Source organism: Lucilia sericata, unplaced genomic scaffold (assembly GCF_015586225.1).
Source record: "Lucilia sericata isolate MDLA Ls3-8-SP2 unplaced genomic scaffold, ASM1558622v1 Contig000000F_arrow, whole genome shotgun sequence".
NCBI classification, from domain to species: Eukaryota; Metazoa; Arthropoda; class Insecta; order Diptera; family Calliphoridae; genus Lucilia; species Lucilia sericata.
Window position 1 is genome coordinate 3,364,848 of NW_023994042.1, and position 19,139 is coordinate 3,383,986.

The 19,139-nt window shown below is 29.4% G+C and overlaps 1 protein-coding gene across 2 annotated transcripts in view; it reads right to left on the minus strand.

Moving 5' to 3' along the window:
* Positions 1-600: 600 nt before the first annotated feature.
* Positions 601-19,139, minus strand: part of LOC119603736 — a 61,984-nt gene continuing 43,445 nt past the window's right edge. Inside the window, exons 1-2 of one of the 2 annotated variants that reach the window (XM_037956003.1) lie at positions 4,734-4,840; positions 601-1,115 (exon numbers count right to left, since the gene is read on the minus strand). In XM_037956003.1, coding sequence (XP_037811931.1) covers positions 782-1,111 — 330 coding nt within the window. In that variant the 5' untranslated portion in view covers positions 1,112-1,115; positions 4,734-4,840 and the 3' untranslated portion in view covers positions 601-781. Of the gene's footprint in view, positions 1,116-4,733; positions 4,841-19,139 lie in introns of those variants that run through there. The other variant, XM_037955932.1, reaches the window with a different exon arrangement.

Consider the following 19,139-nt stretch of genomic DNA (forward strand, 5'->3'; position numbering starts at 1 on the left):
TAATAAATGTTCTACATTGATTTCTGAAATAATGCAAAATTTATTAAATAACATAAATTTGGGAAATTCAATGGAGAATGAGGATTATAAGTGGTTAATAAGTACCACTTGAATGACGATAAGGTACGATAAGCTAACCTTTAATAAATTTTAATTCAATCAGTGTTTAATTTTGGGTTTTGTCTTTTGTTCAATATTATGAAAGATTCAAAAAGTACCAGTTGAAGAAGAAAAAGTACAAAAAATTTCACTCTTATAGATTTTTATTCCGTCAAGATATAGTATGTATGTACATTAGGGTGGCCCGGTTTGTATTGCTAAAAAGATCTTTTTGAGGATTTTATGATTTTTTTCATATTTTTTGCAATTGAAAGATATGAAATTTTCGTATCATATAAAAGGTCCTTGACAGACGCTTTCAATGACATATAAATGTTTGTGTAACAGCAAACTTTAACTTTAAAAATGCTTCAAAAGTAATCCACTTTTGGAGTATTATTAAAGTGTGAAATTATGCTTATTCTTCTTAATTTTTCCTTCTTACCTGCTTTCATACCTACTTTCATAGTACAGTATTAAAATTTATAAAAGTAATAATAATTTTCATAAAAAATTTCATTAACATTTTATTATACTTAAAAATAGTACATAGGTATATGTATATTTATGTAAATAACTTAACATTTATACTTTAAAATAAATTTACTTTTAAACGATTAATTACATTAATTTATTTATTACACATTTAGATAAGAAAAGAAAATTAATTATTTTCTCAATTTCATCTACGTTTGATATAACCTGCATTTTTAAATAACTTGTATACCATATCACGGGGTATCTTCTCAGCTTCACGATCTATAACTGGCATTTCTTTATCTGTGAACCAGGATTGTTTGGCCAATGCTGCTGCAATGTTGGGATTACTGTAAAAGCGACTACTCTTCGAAAGTTCTGGTGGCAATTGAGCTTCGCGATGGGCATTTGCTACAACAGACGGATGAGCATAGGGTTGTGAGACAGGGGCTAAATGTTGATGATAAAAGAATTGTCCATTACAGAAAGCTGCCGAAGTGACAAGGAAAGCAAATAACACAAACATCGATTGCATAATTCTAAAAAGAGAAATATTAATATTATTATAAATGTGAAAACTAAAAATGTTTGGTCTTTTTTGCGAAACCTTCAAAATTATCTGCCAATACAATACAATACAATACACACTATTTAAATGAGTGTAACTTTTCACCTATTGGTCCTAACAAAAATTGCCCAAAGGGGTTTAGATATGTAGCTATTTCTTCAATGTTTCAAAAAAAAAAAAATATTAATTAAAAAAAAAATTAAATGGTCCTTTTTTGTTTTTTGCTCAAAAGAAAGTCTTATACAATTTCCTTTAAAGGCTTTATAGTCGCTTAATGGGATGCGAGATAGAAACAATACTACTTACTTAACTTCCCAGCAAAAAAACTTCCAAAGAAGCGAAAAATAAGTAGAATTTACTCCATGGAAGTACTGAAAAAGACCTGAAGAAGTGATGATTTTAACATAGGAGGGATGTCCTTTTTATTTGATTCCAAAGTCACTACTTCTGAAGTCATTCTCAAGAAGCAATTTTTATGCTCTTTTTTTGGAAGTAATTCGGAAGTGAAATTGTATTATTATAGAATACAACTAAAATAATATTAATAAAATAAATTTTAATATAATTATTTTATATAGTGAAAATTATAAGGCCTTCTTGTTCAAATTTCTTATAAATTTAGAATTTTTTAAAATCGTGTTTCAATTTTAAATACTCATAAACTTAACAAATGAAGTAATTTATTCTGGAGTGTAGGGTATATTGTGACGATTTTACTTCATTTTGATAATATTTGTAGTTCATTAAAAAATTCCTAACCCCAAATTTTAATATTAGAATCGTAACATTTTTATGATTTTGTATTATCACGGAAGTTTTAAAATAAAGGGTCAATATTAAATTATATATTAAGAAGCACAATTACATAGTCTTTAAAATTGTTAAAATTATCTTCGCTTTAATAATTCTTAAATTTCCAAGAATTTTCAGACAGTTCGAAAGTTCAGGCTTTTTAAAAACTTTAAAAAATTGTCATAAAACTGTTTTTGAAATAAAATTATTTAAAAACAAGAAATTAAAGTAAATAAATTTGTATAATTATAAATTTATAGACACTTCAATTAATAAGTTTTAGGTCCGTTAACTTATTCTGCATGTTAAAATAATTTTTGTATGAAAACTGTCAAAATAATGTTAGGCTAAAAGAAACCAGACATTGAGATAATGGATGTTAATCACAGTTCATGATTAAACACAACATTTTCATAACCAGGGAAACCAAAATATACAAATGCATGTTTTTTGTGGACTAATAGATAAGATATTCACACATTTTAAAACAATTTAAGAATTTTGGCATGGATTTGTTAGCGCACATTTTTGCATATGGGCATTTCCAAAATGTCGAACGCGACAGTTAAACAGTTAAGTGATAAAAATGTCAAAATAAAAGTAATTTTTATTTTGGCAATAAGCGTTACTTATAGATTTTAATTAGCCCTATAATTGGTGTTAGGTTTAATTTTGGGTAATTTTTAATTTCAAAGATAATTGCAAAAAACCAGGGTGTTCGAACGCTACAAAAATAGAAGTTGTTTATTTTGCAACAATTCAATTGACGATTTCAGCGAAACCTAAGGTCATATTTTAATGGTTATAATTTTACCCTAAAAATTATTTATACTTTTTTTAAATTTAATTTTGATTATGTTCGAACGCGACATGTTGAATGCTACATTTTTTCCTACTTGATATTTATATATGTTGTTCCTGTTGATCCTGTTGTACATATGGGCAATTTTGAAAAAAAGTATAAGAGAGTTATGGACTTTTAAGAAATTTGCTAAAAATTACCTATTATGGGGACTATGGTCAAATGAGGTCCAATTGTTACAAAAATCGGCAGTACGGTTGATGATCATATAAATTATAGATCTGCCGTTTTTTGTAGAAATACTAGTATATTTAACGAAATTATGAGCTCAAAAGTGTAATTTAGGAGTCCGTTTGTATGGGACCTAAGAGTACACTTCGTCTTTAGTATAATAGGAGCCCGTGTATCAAATTTTGTTAAATTATTTTCAAAAATGCGAAAGTTAGAAGGGTTTTTATATGTTCAGTCTTGGTCTTGGATCTTCTCATGGAAATGTCCATATTTTACACATAAGAGCATAATTTTAATAACATATACATATGTATACATATAAAGGCATATTTCGAGCTTTTTTGAGCACATTTCAAATGGTTTGCATATATGTATCTATGTATTTTAATATTTTATGCTTTATTTTTATATTTTTTAAATTTTCAAAAATTTATTTTTTTCAAAATTCTATTTCTTTTAGTTTTTTATCATTCATGTTATTTATTACATAGTGAGACAAAATAAACGAAAATTGAAATACCTGGGAAGTGACACTATTTTTCTAAAAGGTGGATCCGAGTAGAACAGGAATCTGTTCACACATATTTCTCCAGGTCAGTTAAACATCATTTTAAAGGCCTCAGCTTCTAAATCCGTTGAGGAACTTAATATTAGTTTAGAATCTAAACTTTATATTCAACTAAGTTAAAGACTTATAAGTGCTTAAAGGTATGAAAAACCTTTTTTTACCCGTATCTCAAGATTTTGAAGGTGTTTGGCAAATTTCAAAAACAGATTCTTGTTGTCCACGGATTCACCTTTCAGAAAAATAATATCACTTTCCAGTCACATAGTGTTATTTATTGATAAAATGGAATCTTATTAAACTTTAACAAATTACTTTCTAAAAAGAACATTTATATCCATATTTATTTAAAAATATGAACACTTTTGTGAATTTCAATGTTAAAAAATCTTTAAAGCTTTTATTTTTAGAAAATATTTTATACATTTTAAGAGCATATTTTTCGTTTTTTTTTTACAACATAGTTAAAACACTTTTTAAAGAGCATATTTTTGGTTTCCCTGTTCATAACCTATTCTGAAGTTTTACACAAATTTATATTTTGTCTGACTATCGATTAAAATTGAGGTTTTTCTGAACTCATAATAAAACGTTTTCAATTAATTACACTGTATGTGAAAATGACACAGAAAAACGCTGAGACATGTAAACTTAATTTTAGATCGTAGAATATAATAGCATACTCCGTTTTGAAAAGTTTGGTCAAAATAAGGTGATATTGTACTTTGAAGTTTGCATTGTCTTTGAAGCGATTAATAACGGAAATTTTAAAAACACTTCGTATCACATCCCAAAAATTTACTACTTTTAATGAAAAACCCAAACAGTGAAAAGTTAGGAGTCACTATTTTCCGATTTCGTTCGGGCAGCATGTGGTCTGTGGATAAAATTTAAATACTTAAAAATGCTCTCATGTAAACGCACTACCAAGCATATTTTTCGATTTGATTCGATTAATTTTTAAAGTTCTATTGTAACAGATGTCACAAATTTTCGACCGCACTCCTATGTAATTACTTATTAATTATAAAAAAATCAACATTTATGAATTCATATAATTTGAAGCCATAATATTATAATATAATATTTATTATTGTTTGTTTTAATTATATTTGCATATGTTAATATATATGTAAGTGCAATTTAGTTATTTTTGTTATGTTTATTGGGACACACCCACAATTTTTTTTAACACTTACAATATTTATTAATAATTTTGTTTTTAACCTGATTTAGTTCTACTATTTTAGTTTTGTACGTTACAGTCACTGTTTTATAAAAAACTGACATTAGAATTGCTCCGTTTCGATCTTTTATGTTAAAAGCACCGAATGCCACACATTTTCTATAAAAAAAAACTGACTCCAATAGAAATAAAAAACAAACAACAAACAGACTTTGGAATAGATTGGAGGAGAACAACCTAAAACATTCTCATTCTCATATATTTACATTCGTATGGATGTATGTTGATAGAAGTTAGTCATTCCATTCAGTAATTTAGCAAATAAACAGGCTGTGGTAGTAGGTATACGCTGGATATGTATGCTGCTTGATAATCATTGACAAAGCAATAGCATAAACATTAAAAAAACAATAACAATTGCTACTTACTTTGTTTAAACAATAGTTTTTACACGCTCACAAATATATTTACATACATATGTACATACATATTTACATTTGCATGTATTTAATGTATTCATACCAAACAAACTTCTTGGTTAACTCTTTAGTAATGAGACACATTTAACATTGATTGTTTTAATTTAGCACTTCTATATAAATACAGTAAATTATAAACATTAGGGTAGATTTTATAATATTTCCCATTTTTTCAAATACAATTTTACTCGTGTCATCAAAAATCCATCTTTTAGTTGAAAATCTAGGAAATGTTTGAGCAATATACATAGTATGCTATTAATCGATCGTAATGGGGCCGCGATGCTGCACAATACACAAATTTATCAAATTTATAGATGGGTAAATGTTTTGCATATGGCATTGTACTGATCAAATTTACGTTTTCAGTTTTATTTTATATTTATTATTCGAATAGCTTTTAACAGTAAAAAATATAATTTGTTGCATAAAGTATATTTAAAGAATTTGACATAAAGTTAATCATTGTGCATTTTTGACAATTTAAACAATTTAAACTTTACATATTTCTCTTTTAATTAAAATTGTTCTTTATATTAATAAAAAATTAAATTACTTATGCGGCCTAATTAATTTTATTTTGTTATACTTTTCTTTTAGTTAGTTCAATAGTAATTTCATAAACACTCAGATAAAAAACAGGTAAGAAAGTATAGTCGGGCTTGGCTGACCATATGATACCCTACACCAGTTATGAATATTAAATGTGATTTATTTTTCATAAAATTTTATATGGGGGATAGGAGCAAATGTGGACCGATCCCGATAAAATGGGCTGGATAGATTTGTATTTATATAATATTTGTCTGTGTTATATTTCATTGCAATAACAGTGCTAAGAAATGAATTGCGGATATGCAAGTCACTTTCTGAAGGGGGCTTTGTATGGGGGCTAGGGTCAATTGAAGTCCGATCATTTCGAAATTCGGCAAGGTCATCAAGGCTTGTATAAAACTTAGTTGTGCGAACTTTCATCGAGATACATTTATATTATACATAATTATGAGCTCAAAGCCCTTTTCAGTTGTATGGGGGCTAGGTGAAATGATGGACCGATTTTAACCATTTTCAATAGGCTTGGGTCCTTAAACTCGTATTCCAAATTTCATCAAATTATCTTGAAAATTGCGACCTGTACTTTGATAACAACGTTTACATGGACACACGGACGGGCGGACGGACGGACATCGTTAAATCGACTCAGAAAGTGATTCTGAGTCAATCGGTATACTTTAAGTTATAGTACTAATATTTTAATGCGTCACAAACATCAGCACAAACGCATAATACCCTTCCCACTATAGTGGTGTAGGGTATAAACAGGGTTCAACATGTATACCACAACTACATACATATGTACATATCTTTATTGTAAAACTATATTGCCCTCGTAAATAAATAATTGTTATTTTTATTCGATTTGAACAAAAATATGAAATTTTTATGTTCATCACAATTATAAATTTTAGTATGGTTCGAAGACAATTAATTATTTCTACAACATCCTAATAATGATAACTATGCAAACATATTTGTCCAATTCACAATGGGTGTCGTATCGTTGTGTTTCATAAAAATGTTTCAAATAAAATTTTGTTTACCAGCTATAGAATATGTCGGAAACTTTAAAACACTGATCCCAGATATAATGTCTTGATCAAGCGGAACATGAGAGCGAATACCTGTAGGAATCCGTTGCTTCACGGATGGTTCTAAATTGGGGAACAAATTGGGAGTGGGGTTCTATATTGAAGACCCAGAATCAGAAATATACCACCGTTTACTTAATCACAACACAAGCCAGAAGTACGAGAAGACAAGGAAACTCTGAAGCACTCTCTTTGCCACTGTCAAGTTAGATCCAAATAACTTAGGAGTGATACTATTCAGGATATTCATAACATTCCCCACGAACACTGATTGGAAAATTATTAGGAATTACGCCCAGGAAACTAAGTTTCTGAACATAGCACGTTGAGTTTAAAAAGGTCAAAAGTGACGCTTAATTGAATTTTAGAATTAGGTTTTAATACTAGTATTTGGTATCTACTAAAAATTTCAAATATCTAAGTTACAAACTGTCTCCGTAGTGAGCTGTCAAAGTCAGTAAAATATTTATATTTTTATATAAAGTAGTAAAAATTTACATTTAATAAAAATGAAGTGCTTGTTTTTAACATTAATAAAGTCATACTTTTAGAATTGTAGTATTTAAATATATAAAAATTATGTAATATTTTTAAAAATATGTGTAGAACTATTTTTAACAATTTTTTTTTCAAATAAGTCCAAAATAGACCCATTTTTTTAGGTTTGATGGACCAGAACTAGTTACAGTTGAATTCCGAAACATCGATTTTCAAATATGTATGAGATTTCAACTTGAGAATACAAGAAAACAATTCTGCGGGTTTGTTGTTCCATTTTTTGCTATTAATATTTTTGTCTTGAAAAACTCGATTTTTTAGCCTTATTTTAGACAAAACTTGTGCGCATTTTGTTTTGCTGTGGTTATTTGTTCAATGTTTACAATAGTTGCTAAAATCGACTTTCAAGTTAATTATACTGTAATATTATTATACATTAGAGTAATTCAAGCTTGTATGAAGGAAAACAAATTTTGTCTGACAGGCCGTCTCCCTCTCTAGAATTGTTCTATGGATTGTAAAACTATGTCATACAAAATTTTAGGCTGATTGGATAACGTTCACAGGTGCCGCAACGGCTCTGAAGTTTTCAAGTGCATTTGCAAGGGGAAAATTTCGATTTTTTCAGTTTTTGCTCAAATTTGGCCATTTAATAATAAATTTTGAACTTTATTGTAAAGGAATCGTAATGTGCACAGAGTAAGCATTACGGAAAGATATAAAACACAAAAATTGCTTGAAAACTTTAAAAGTTATTGCAAATTCCCCAGGCCATTAACGTATCTCACAGCACATAAATTAGAAATGTGACAAAAAAATTTACTTTTTTGGGATATATTCTAAAAAAATCATTTTGTTACTTAAAATACATCTATAATTACTCAAATATTAGTTTTTGCCCTTATAAGATAACGCTAACTCGTTCTCAGCTATGGTAAAAAAAAATGTTTGATTTTTTCAACGGCAGTTTCAAATCTCCAATTTCAGTTTTTTGAATCTTTGTTAAACAAATTTCAAATTTTAGGAGATCTCATGGGGATTTATGGTCAATAGATAAGGCTATTAAACAGTAAAAATAATAGATCAATATTTCTTGCACTTTAGCTGTACCTGCTATTTGAACTCGGCGGATCTCGGAATTTATCGTATTTAAGGCCCTTGGGAACAACAATTTAACACCAAAGTTCAAAAAATTCGAAAAAACACTCTATTTGAATAATGCTCTATATAATTAAAGGAATAACAAAAATAAAACAAAAAATTCAATATTAAGTATAAAAACTTATGAATTAACCCTTTTTGACCATATAAAGTTTGCATTTTTAGACAACCGTAAAAAAGGATTACGTAAATTATAAGTTTTAAAAACTAAATTTTTCTTATAAAAATGTGCACCTCAAGTTTACTCCATAGTCAAAAAGGGTTAAAGTATAATTTTTTATACTTAATATATAATTTTTTGATTTATTTCTGTTATTCCTCTAATTATATATAGCATTATTCAAATAGATAGTGTTTTTTTCGATTTTTTGAACTTTGGTGTTAAATTATTCCCAAGTGCCTTAAAGGGTTAATCTACCTTTTAATCACTCTATTTTAAATATCGGACTATATACGATAAATTCCTGTCATTTTTGGTAAATATGGCCGACAAATAAATATTATTTCGATATGGTACACTAAAAATTCCCAAATATTGCAAAATTTGACCTTTGAACTCCACAGATTATGGGTTAAGAATGTCCGGTTTTAATAAAATTTCGGATATATATTTTATATTATCATTATTACTCTGATAATACTTTATGTAAAATGTGAAACAGTAAAGAATTAATACGTATTCTCTAAAATATAGTTCAAATCGCAGGTACAGCAAAACTGTAAGAAATATTGATCTAATTTTTTACCGTTTAATAGCCTTATCTATTGACCGTAAATCCCCATGAGATCTCCTAAAATTTTAAATTTGTTTAACAAAGATTCAAAAAAACTGAAATTAGAGATTTGAAACGGCCGTTGAAAAAATCTTATCTTATAGATTTATTTTAAGTAACAAAATGTTTTTGTTAGAATATATTCCAAAAAAATGAAATTGTTTTGCCACATTTCGAATTCATGTGCTGTGGGACACGTTAATGGCCTGGGGAATTTGCAATAACTTTACCTGTTAACGTTATCCTATCAGCCTAATTTTTTGTATGACATAGTTTTACAACCCAAAGAACAATTCTAGAGGGGGGACGGGCAAAATTCGCAACTTCGTTTTTTTGGAGCACTCTATTATACATATACACTTATATATTAAAAGACATGTTATTTATGTAGTTTCAAATTTTATTTATGGGTTTTTACTCAAAGTTGTATCAATTTGGTCAATCAGGCTCAAATTCAAGGAATTTGACAAAAATGCAAAAAAACTTTGTTTTTTTTATTTTTTTAGTAAAATTGATTATTTTTAGTTTTAGTATGATTATCCATCACAGAAAAAAATTAAAACAGAAATTATTTTGTTACTTTTTTTAAAAAAGTTGTTCCCGAAAAAATAAAAATACATGTAAAACACTGTCCGACACTCAACTCGAACCGGATGATATACGTCTGAAACTATAAATTTAATGGATTAAAACTACGTTTTTAGTTTTTCATTTCGTGATCTTGTGTCCTTTTTAAAGGACAAGAACAAAAGCAAGTGTTGCAAAATATTTTGTGTTGTTATACCCTTCACCTTAATGAGAAGGGTATATGTGTTTCTCTATGGGTATACATATGTATATAAATTTGTCATTCCGTTTGTAATATCTATAATATGATTTTCCGACCCTATAAAGTATATATATTCTATTTAAATATATTCTATTTAAAATCAGCCCAATCGGCCCATAAATAACGAAGGTATGAGTAAAAATCCGAGACCACCTGATAATTTCATCAAAAATTTAAATTTTTCGTGCATGCTTATACAAAACAATAAACAAACAAAAACAAAACACAGTATCAAACGGTAAATTTTATTACACATTAAAGGGGACTTTTTGGTACTTTTTCGTTCTACATAAGGTACTTTTTGAATTTTCTATAATATTGAAGCTAGAAACATGAAATTTAGCATGTAGGGCTTTGACTAGGTAAGCACCTATACAAAAAGGACTTTTTGGTACTTTTTCGTTCTACAAAAGGTACTTTTAAATTTTCTATAATTTTGAACCTAGAACATGAAATTAAGTACGTAGAGTCCGGATTAGGCGAGTACACATAAAAGGGGACTTTTTGGTACTTTTTCGTTCTACAAAAGGTACTTTTTGAATTTTCGATAATATTGAACCTAGAAACATGAAATTTAGCATGTAGGGCCTTGACTAGGTAAGAACCTATAAAAGGGACCTTTTTGGTACTTTTTCGTTCTACAAAAAGTGCTTTTTGAATTTTCTATAATATTGAACCTAGAAACATGAAATTAAGTATGTAGAGTCTGGATTCTGTGAGAATCCACAAAAGGGGACTTTTTGGTACTTTTTCGTTCTTCAAAAGGTATTTTTTGAAATTTCTATAATATTGAACCTTGACTGTTTTTAACACATCATGATGAAGATACCCTTCACCACAGCCGAATATAGAACTCTTAATTGTTTTTAATTTATTCTGTCAGGATCAAAAGATGTAAAAAATTATATCAAAATTAAAACAAAACAAGTTAGAGTGCTATATTCGGCTGAGCCGAATCTTAAATACCTTCCACCAGCTACTTTTATATTAATACTTTTCTAATTGATCAAATGTTTGTAGAAATAAGTTTTCTCATGTCTTAAATAGAAAAATCCCAAGATTTACAGCTTAAATCTATTCCAATTCCAAGATTTATTGAACATTACAAACGCCATTTTCTTTATATTTTTATAGCGCTTAGCAATATTTAGTAGTTTGCTTTTATTCATGTGTGTGAAAGATTTAAGGATTTTCAAAATACATATAAATATATAATTTTGTTCTACACAAATTGATAATGCAACTATTTAAATACGGTTAAAGCGCTTTTAGGGGAAGGACCTAGTATGAGAGATATGACCAAATATAGACCGATCGTAAAAAATTCTTTAAGCATAATTTCTATACATAAAAGCTATATTTCAGTAAAATTTTGTATCTATATCGTAATTTAGTAATAAGTAATGTGTGTTTAAGTGATTTTCTGAAGCGAACCTTGTATGGGACCGAGCACCCATGTTATGAACCGACCGTGAAAAAATCTTGAAATAGGATTTTTGTATACAAAACTAATATTTGTGCCAGTGGCCTCCGGTAGGTTAGTGGTTGGTGTTCTAGTCTGGTAGACCGGAGTTGGTGGGTTCGATTCCCACCTGAGGCACTGGTTAAGGAGCGCACAGCAGGCCCGATAGAGGCCTAGGTGTATTTCTTCGGATTTGATGTATATAAATCCTCTTTTCAAACTAACTAACTAACTAATATTTGTGCCAAATTTTGTATCAATAGCTTTATTTGGTAATGAGTAAGAGAGAGAGATTTTCGTAAAAGGACCTTGTATGGGAGCTATGACCAATTATGTATATAAAGTTATGTGCGTTTAAGTGATTTTCGGGAGAGGACCTTGTATGGGAGCTATGACCAGTTATGGACCGATCGTAAAACCATTTTATAGTAATATTTCTGTGCATATAAGCAATACTTGTACCAAACGGATATCTTAATTTAGTAATGAGTTATGCGCGTTTAAGTGATTTTCGGGAGGGGACCTTGTATAGGAGCTATGACCAATTATGGACCGATCGGAAAAAATTTTCAGAGTAATATTTCTATGCATATGAGCAATACTTGTGCCAAATTTTATATGGTTAAATTAATTTAGTAATAAGTTATGCGCGTTTAAGTGATTTTCGGAAGGGGGAGCTATGTCCAATTATGGACCGATCCAGAAAATTTTTTCTCTGAATGAATTCTATTTACATAAGATTTTAATTTGTAAAATTTTGTGAAGATATCAACATTGTGACGGAAGTTATTAACAAAACCCCCATTTTCTGGGAATATGTACTTTTGTATGGGAGGTACATGAAATTGTGGACCGATTCTAGTAGTTTTCAAGATCTTGTGTAGAAACGAATGTATGGTGATTTTCATGGAATAATCTTGCATAGTTTTCGAGAAAATTACATCAGAATGTGTAAAAAATTCTTATTTTTTTCGAGGTTGTTTTAAATTTTGATTCATAACATTTCCCGGTGTGAACCGATTTTGCCCATCTTCAATACCAAACAACTAAGGAAAATGAAGAACATTTTGGGTGAATTTGCTTAAATTCTATTGCTTCGTTTTATCGTGAACGTGTTTTACACAGACAGACGGACATAGCTAAATCGACTCAGAATTTGATAAGGACCCAGAATATATATACTTTGTTGTGTCTCAGATTAATATTTCTTGGTGTTACACACGGAATGACAAACTTATATATACCCTCTATCACCACTGATGGTGGTGGAGGGTATAAAAATAATATTGAACAAGTAAGAAGTCTATATTCGCCTTTGCCGAATCTTATATACCCTTTACCATAATGTGTTTAAAAATATTAATTTTATAAAATGTCAATTTATTTCATCTTCCCGACCCTGTCATAACTTAAGCAACACAAGAGAAACAACAACAAGTAAGAAATTATAGTCGGGCGAGGCCGACCATATAATACCCTACACCTTTGATAAAAATATAATGTGATTTAGTTGCCATAATAAAGCATTTAAGTTGAATTGTACCTTGCCTTAGATATATATACTTAAGCCGTTTATTGTTGAATAAAATTGTGGACATTTAAGTGAAATTTTGATGGGGGCTTTTCATAGGGGCTAGGGTCTTATGAGAACCTATTATTATGGAATTCGTGGGGGTCATCAAGTCTTGTATACAACTTGGTTATTGCAGCTTTTTGTCGAGATATGAGTATATTAAACATAATTATGAACTTAAAAGCCCTATTCGGCGGGTTCAGTTGTATGGGGGCTAGGTGAAATAATGGACCGATGTAATCCATTTTCAATAGGCTTCGTCTACGGTACCATAAAAGATCATGTGCCAAATTTCATTGAATTATCTCCAAAATTGCGACCTGTAGTTTGATTACAAGTTTTAAAAGCCCTATTCGGGGGTTCAGTTGAATGGGGGCTAGGTGAAATAATGGACCGATGGTAACCATTTTCAATAGGCTTCGTCTACGGTACCATAAAATATCATGTGCCAAATTTCATTGAATTATCTCCAAAATTGCGACCTGTAGTTTGATTACAAGTTTTAAAAGCCCTATTCGGGGGTTCCGTTGTATGGGGGCTAGGTGAAATAATGGACCGATGTTAACCATTTTCAACAGGCTTCATCTACGATACCATAAAAGATCATGTGCCAAATTTCATTGATTTATCTCCAAAATTGCGACCTGTAGTTTGATTACAAGTTTTAAAAGCCCTATTCGAGGGGTTCAGTTGTATTGGGGCTAGGTGAAATATTGGACCGATGTAAACCATTTTCAACAGGCTTCATCTACGGTACCATAAAAGATCATGTGCCAAATTTCATTGAATTATCTCCAAAATTGCGACCTGTAGTTTGATTACAAGTTTTAAAAGCCCTATTCGAGGGGTTCAGTTGTATGGGGGCTAGGTGAAATAATGGACCGATGTTAACCATTTTCAATAGGCTTCGTCTACGATACCATAAAAGATCATGTGCCAAATTTCATTGAATTATCTGCAAAATTGCGACCTGTAGTTTGATTACAAGGATTACAAGCCCTATTGGGGGGTTCAGTTGTATGGGGGCTAGGTGAAATAATGGACCGATCTTAACCATTTTCAATAGGCTTCGTCCCTGGTACAATAGAAGATCATGTACCAAATTTCATTGAATTATCTTCAAAATTGCGACCTGTAGTTTGATTACAAGGTTTACATGGACGGACGGACAGACGGACGGACAGACGGACGGACGGACGGACAGACGGACGGACATAGCTAAATCGACTCAGAAAATGATTCTGAGCCGATTGGTATACTTTAAGGTGGGTATAGGACCAATATTATTGTGCGTTACAAACATCAGCACAAACCCAATATACCCTCCCCACTAAAGTGGTGTAGGGTATAACAATGCTAAACGAAATAAAAAACAGAAAAAACAAAATACACAACGTAATGAAACCACAGCCATCCAAACATTAGAAACAATATACACAAAAAAACGAAAACAAAATACACAAGGCGATGAAGCCACAGCCATCCAAACATATGAAACGAATACATACACAAAAAAACAAAACACACATCGCAATGAAACCAACCTTTTATACAATAAGCAGTGTTGTTGTTGCTTTTTTGATGAAATTTTCAGAGGTTGTCTCGGATTTTTGCTCATATCTCCGTTATTTATGGACCGATTTTGCTGATTTTCAATAGGAAACTTCTCGAAAGTATGTCCAACAGAATTATTGAAGATTTGGATCCCGAAGATATCTAGGGTCTTCAGAAAATTGATTTCAACAAACACACAGACAGACGGACAGACGGACATAGCTTAATCGACTCCGCTATCTATAAGGACTCGGAATATATATACTTTATAGGGTCGGAAAATTATATTGTAGAAATTACAAACGGAATGACAAACTTATATATACCCTTGTCACGAAGGTGAAGGGTATAAAAACTAAATAGATATTAAAGGATAAAATTTGTAAAAGACATTTTTAACACATTTTTATCCTGAAAGTATAAAATAAAGATAATACAAAATATTTCCCAATTCTTCTTGTTCGCTTGATATCAAATCTGGCCTTTTTTGACCGGTAGATGTATTTTAAAGTATTTTTTGAAAAAATAGAAAAACGCAGTTTTTCTCCATTAAATTTATAGTTTCAGACGTATATTATCCGGTTCGTGTCGAACGAATTTTTTTCTTTTTGTCGAACGATGAAATCTAAAAAAAATTTTACAATATTTTTTTTTGCCAAAAGATGACTTTTAATGTGTTTTTACGGATTTGTTAAAAAAATAGTTAATTTGAAAGGAGGTTGTATATATGTACATCAAATTCGAAGAAATACACCTGTGCTTCCATCGGGCCTGTTGTGCGCTCCTTAACCACTTAACTACTATCCAAGTTTTTTGAGTTGGGTCACTAGACACGAGATCGTGATTCTGTTAAATTGGTATTAGAGTACATTAAGCGGTACCTCTGTCATCATGAACCTATATATTTGTTGTCAAAAACCTTAGTTCTAAATATCTATACAAATTTACTTAAATACGATAAAAGAAAAATTTGTGTTAATAAATAAATTTCACAAGGAAATATTTTTTTGGTGCATATTTTCCACATTTTTAGTGCATATTTTTCTATTTTATAGTGCATGTTATAAGCGCATAATAAATATGAAAACGTTAATTATTTTCAGTAATGCGCGCAAAAGTTATAGCGGTTTAAAATAATAAAATTTAAAAAATCGTTAAAAATCTGGGTTAAGCTATTTTCAAATAAAATAAGTATCAATTAGTAAACATTTATAAGGACTATCAGCGCATGTTAAAATAGTTATCACAAATTTCATATATCAGAAAATACTCTGATAATTAAAAAAATTAGTTTATTCTTTTTTTTTGCAATTTTTTTCCAAACTCAAAATTTTGCAAAAAAAATTCTAAAAAATTGTCCTAAAATTAGAGATGTTTTTCAATGCATTGCAAAATGAACTAGGTTAATATCTCAGTCGGTTTGAAAAATATAGGCATTTGAAGTAGCTATCTCGTATATTTTTATATCGAATCAAAGTACAATATTAATATTTTTTATTTTTGCCGCATTTGAAAACATAATTTTAATTATATGTCATTATTATGTATGAATTCAAAGTGAATGTGTTTAAATTGCTAACAATTTTGCTATACATATATGTGTGTGATTTATTTGTGAGGTTATGAAATCTGTATTTCGGTCGTAATTTTGGCATAATTTAATCCATCAATATAATTTACTGCATAGAATTTCCAAAATTTTTGCATCATGTCTTTAGATAAAAACACAAAGAAACAGAAATGTAAATTTTGCAAAAATTTGAAAATTATCATAAAAAGTTTGCATTTAAAATTTTTTTAAGCGCATTTGACTTGGAATTGTTAATTATAATCAGAATAAATTTACGCGATATTACAACTGTATTCGTAAATAGCTATTAATGTCACATTCAAAAATGTCACAATTTTAAAAAATTTACGCCTATTCTTGGCTGTAAAGGTCCTACTCTATCCTTAGATCTCTGACATCAACAAGATATACCATAAATTTAGTGAAATTATTACACCTATTAAATACCGTTACTTAAATTTAATTTGATTAATGCGCGCACATGGACTATTCAAAAAATACAAAATTTTGGTTACATTTGTTTACAACCGTATATATTTGCAAATAAAATGTCCAAAGCCTTGTGATTCTTGTTTATAATGGATGGCTCTGTAAGTTATGAACTTAGAGTATAGTTTTGAAATTTATGAAAAAACTCTGGTAAATTTCAAAGCATTTTTTTAATTTTTAAAATTTGAAATGTTCATAAAGTTGAGAGGTAATAAGCTAGTGATCAGAAATTATGGACATATGTACATGTGTTTTGGTATATTATACCGAAATATATCAAAACATTTACTTATTTTAAAAGATTAACGGAAATACGTGTAATTTTAATTCAGTTTCATCGACTCTTAAAAATATTTAATTTTGCTCATATACATACATACAACAACAACATGTAATGTAGACCACGTAACTTTGTCAACATTGCAACAATTCGTTGTCGCATTCTAAACTTTATGCACATCCATTGTCCAAATGTTAACAAACGTGGTTGTAAATAGTGAGCTTACCACGTTTGTTAACAATTTGGTGACAATTTGGTACCAGGCGTATATATTATGGATATACAACATACGCCCTTATTGAACTTTAGCAAAATTTAAAGCATTGATTTTGACAAGTTGTGACTTGAATTTTTTACTGAAATTTTGCACAAAAGTGCTTTAAATTACATCTAAGAGTATTTATAAGAAAAAAGTAGGAAAAGATACAATTTAAGAGTTTTATGATGTACATTAGAGTGTACCGAGGAACAGCTTTTTTAAGAATTTAATGTAGGAATACCTATCAATCGATGCGCATTAATGTACTGAACACGAGAACAACAAAAAATAGCTTTTTCGAATGGTCCTCAGTTCCCTACCAGCGATTGAAAATCCTATCCTCAGTATAATTTTTTAAAAATAAAATGTCTTCGATTTTTTCAAAATGGGTCTGAAAAATTCCGCAAAAATAATTTTAAATTTTTTTTTTTAATATTTTTGGTCCACAATATGATTTTTCGCTTTTTATCGAAATGGGTGTCAAAATTGTTGTAATTTTTAGCTTATACAGAAAAATATTTAAAAAATAGTTTGGCATTTGGTTTAGTCCATTTCAGAATTTTTTAGGATTTTTTTTAAATTTAAGTGCCCCTTATTATACAATAAAAGTCGTTTTGCGGACCAGAAATACACTAACAACATTTTTTATTATTTTTCCCGCGATAAGATCAAAATTACGGAATTTTTGACACCCATTTCGAAAAGGTTGCACAAAAATATTTTTGAACATATTGTACTGAGATCAAGATTTTCAATCGCAGAGAACTGAGGACAATTTAAAAAAAAATGTTTTTTATTTTTCTCGTATATAGTACATTAAGACGCATCGTTTGAGAGATATTCATCCAAAAAACTGGTCCACGGGACACCCTAATGTACATACATACATATTTATCGTCCCCAGTAAAAATAGGGAAATGTTACCCATTTTTTGTCAAAATTAATTACAGCCAAACGGCTGGACCGATTTAAAAAACTCTTGGTTTTACTAAGAAGCCAGGATAGATTCCTTAAATTCCTCACTTAACAAAAATGTTTGTATTAAAATTTAGAATGTATTAGTTCAAAACGAAATTTCCGTTTGTAAGTTTCCCGGTATAAGGTTCCCCGATCTATTTCAGGCCTATATTGATTAAATCTTTGGACTATCTAGTTTTTATACCCTTCACCGCCATCAGTGGTGTAGAGGGTATATATAACATTGTTATTCCGTGTGTAACACCCAGAAATATTCACCTGAGACCCAACAAAGTATGTACATATACAATCATTGCAAAAAAGATCTAATATTTGTTATTATTTTTAAATTATTTATCGTAATTTACACAAAAAAATCTTTAATTTTATTTATTGTGGTCAAATAGAATTATAAATTTTTTTTAAAAAATCAACTAGAACAAAATATTGAGGTCAAGCCTGTCTCCTTAGCACAGGTTCTCTCAAATAGCATTGTAATCAATGCGTTCTATTAAAGGTCAAAATTTGTACAAAACTAACAAAAAATATAATAACAATAATATTATTACATACACATGAAAAAACCAGCAATTATTTTCATTAATTGATCGCGTATAATGAAAAAATTGTACTCGTATATATTAAAACATACATTTTTTTATAATTAATTATAACAAAAACAAAATAATTAAGCAATACACAATAACAAATTTATAAAAAAGGTAATTCTGGTTGCAGAAACGAACGCAAATGTATACGCAGATCCAAACACAAAAATATTATTGACACCTTTATTAAAACCAAAACATAACTACTTATACATATTTATGTACTTCCAACGTTACCTAGAATATCACATTGTTTAACTTAAATAAGAATTAATTAG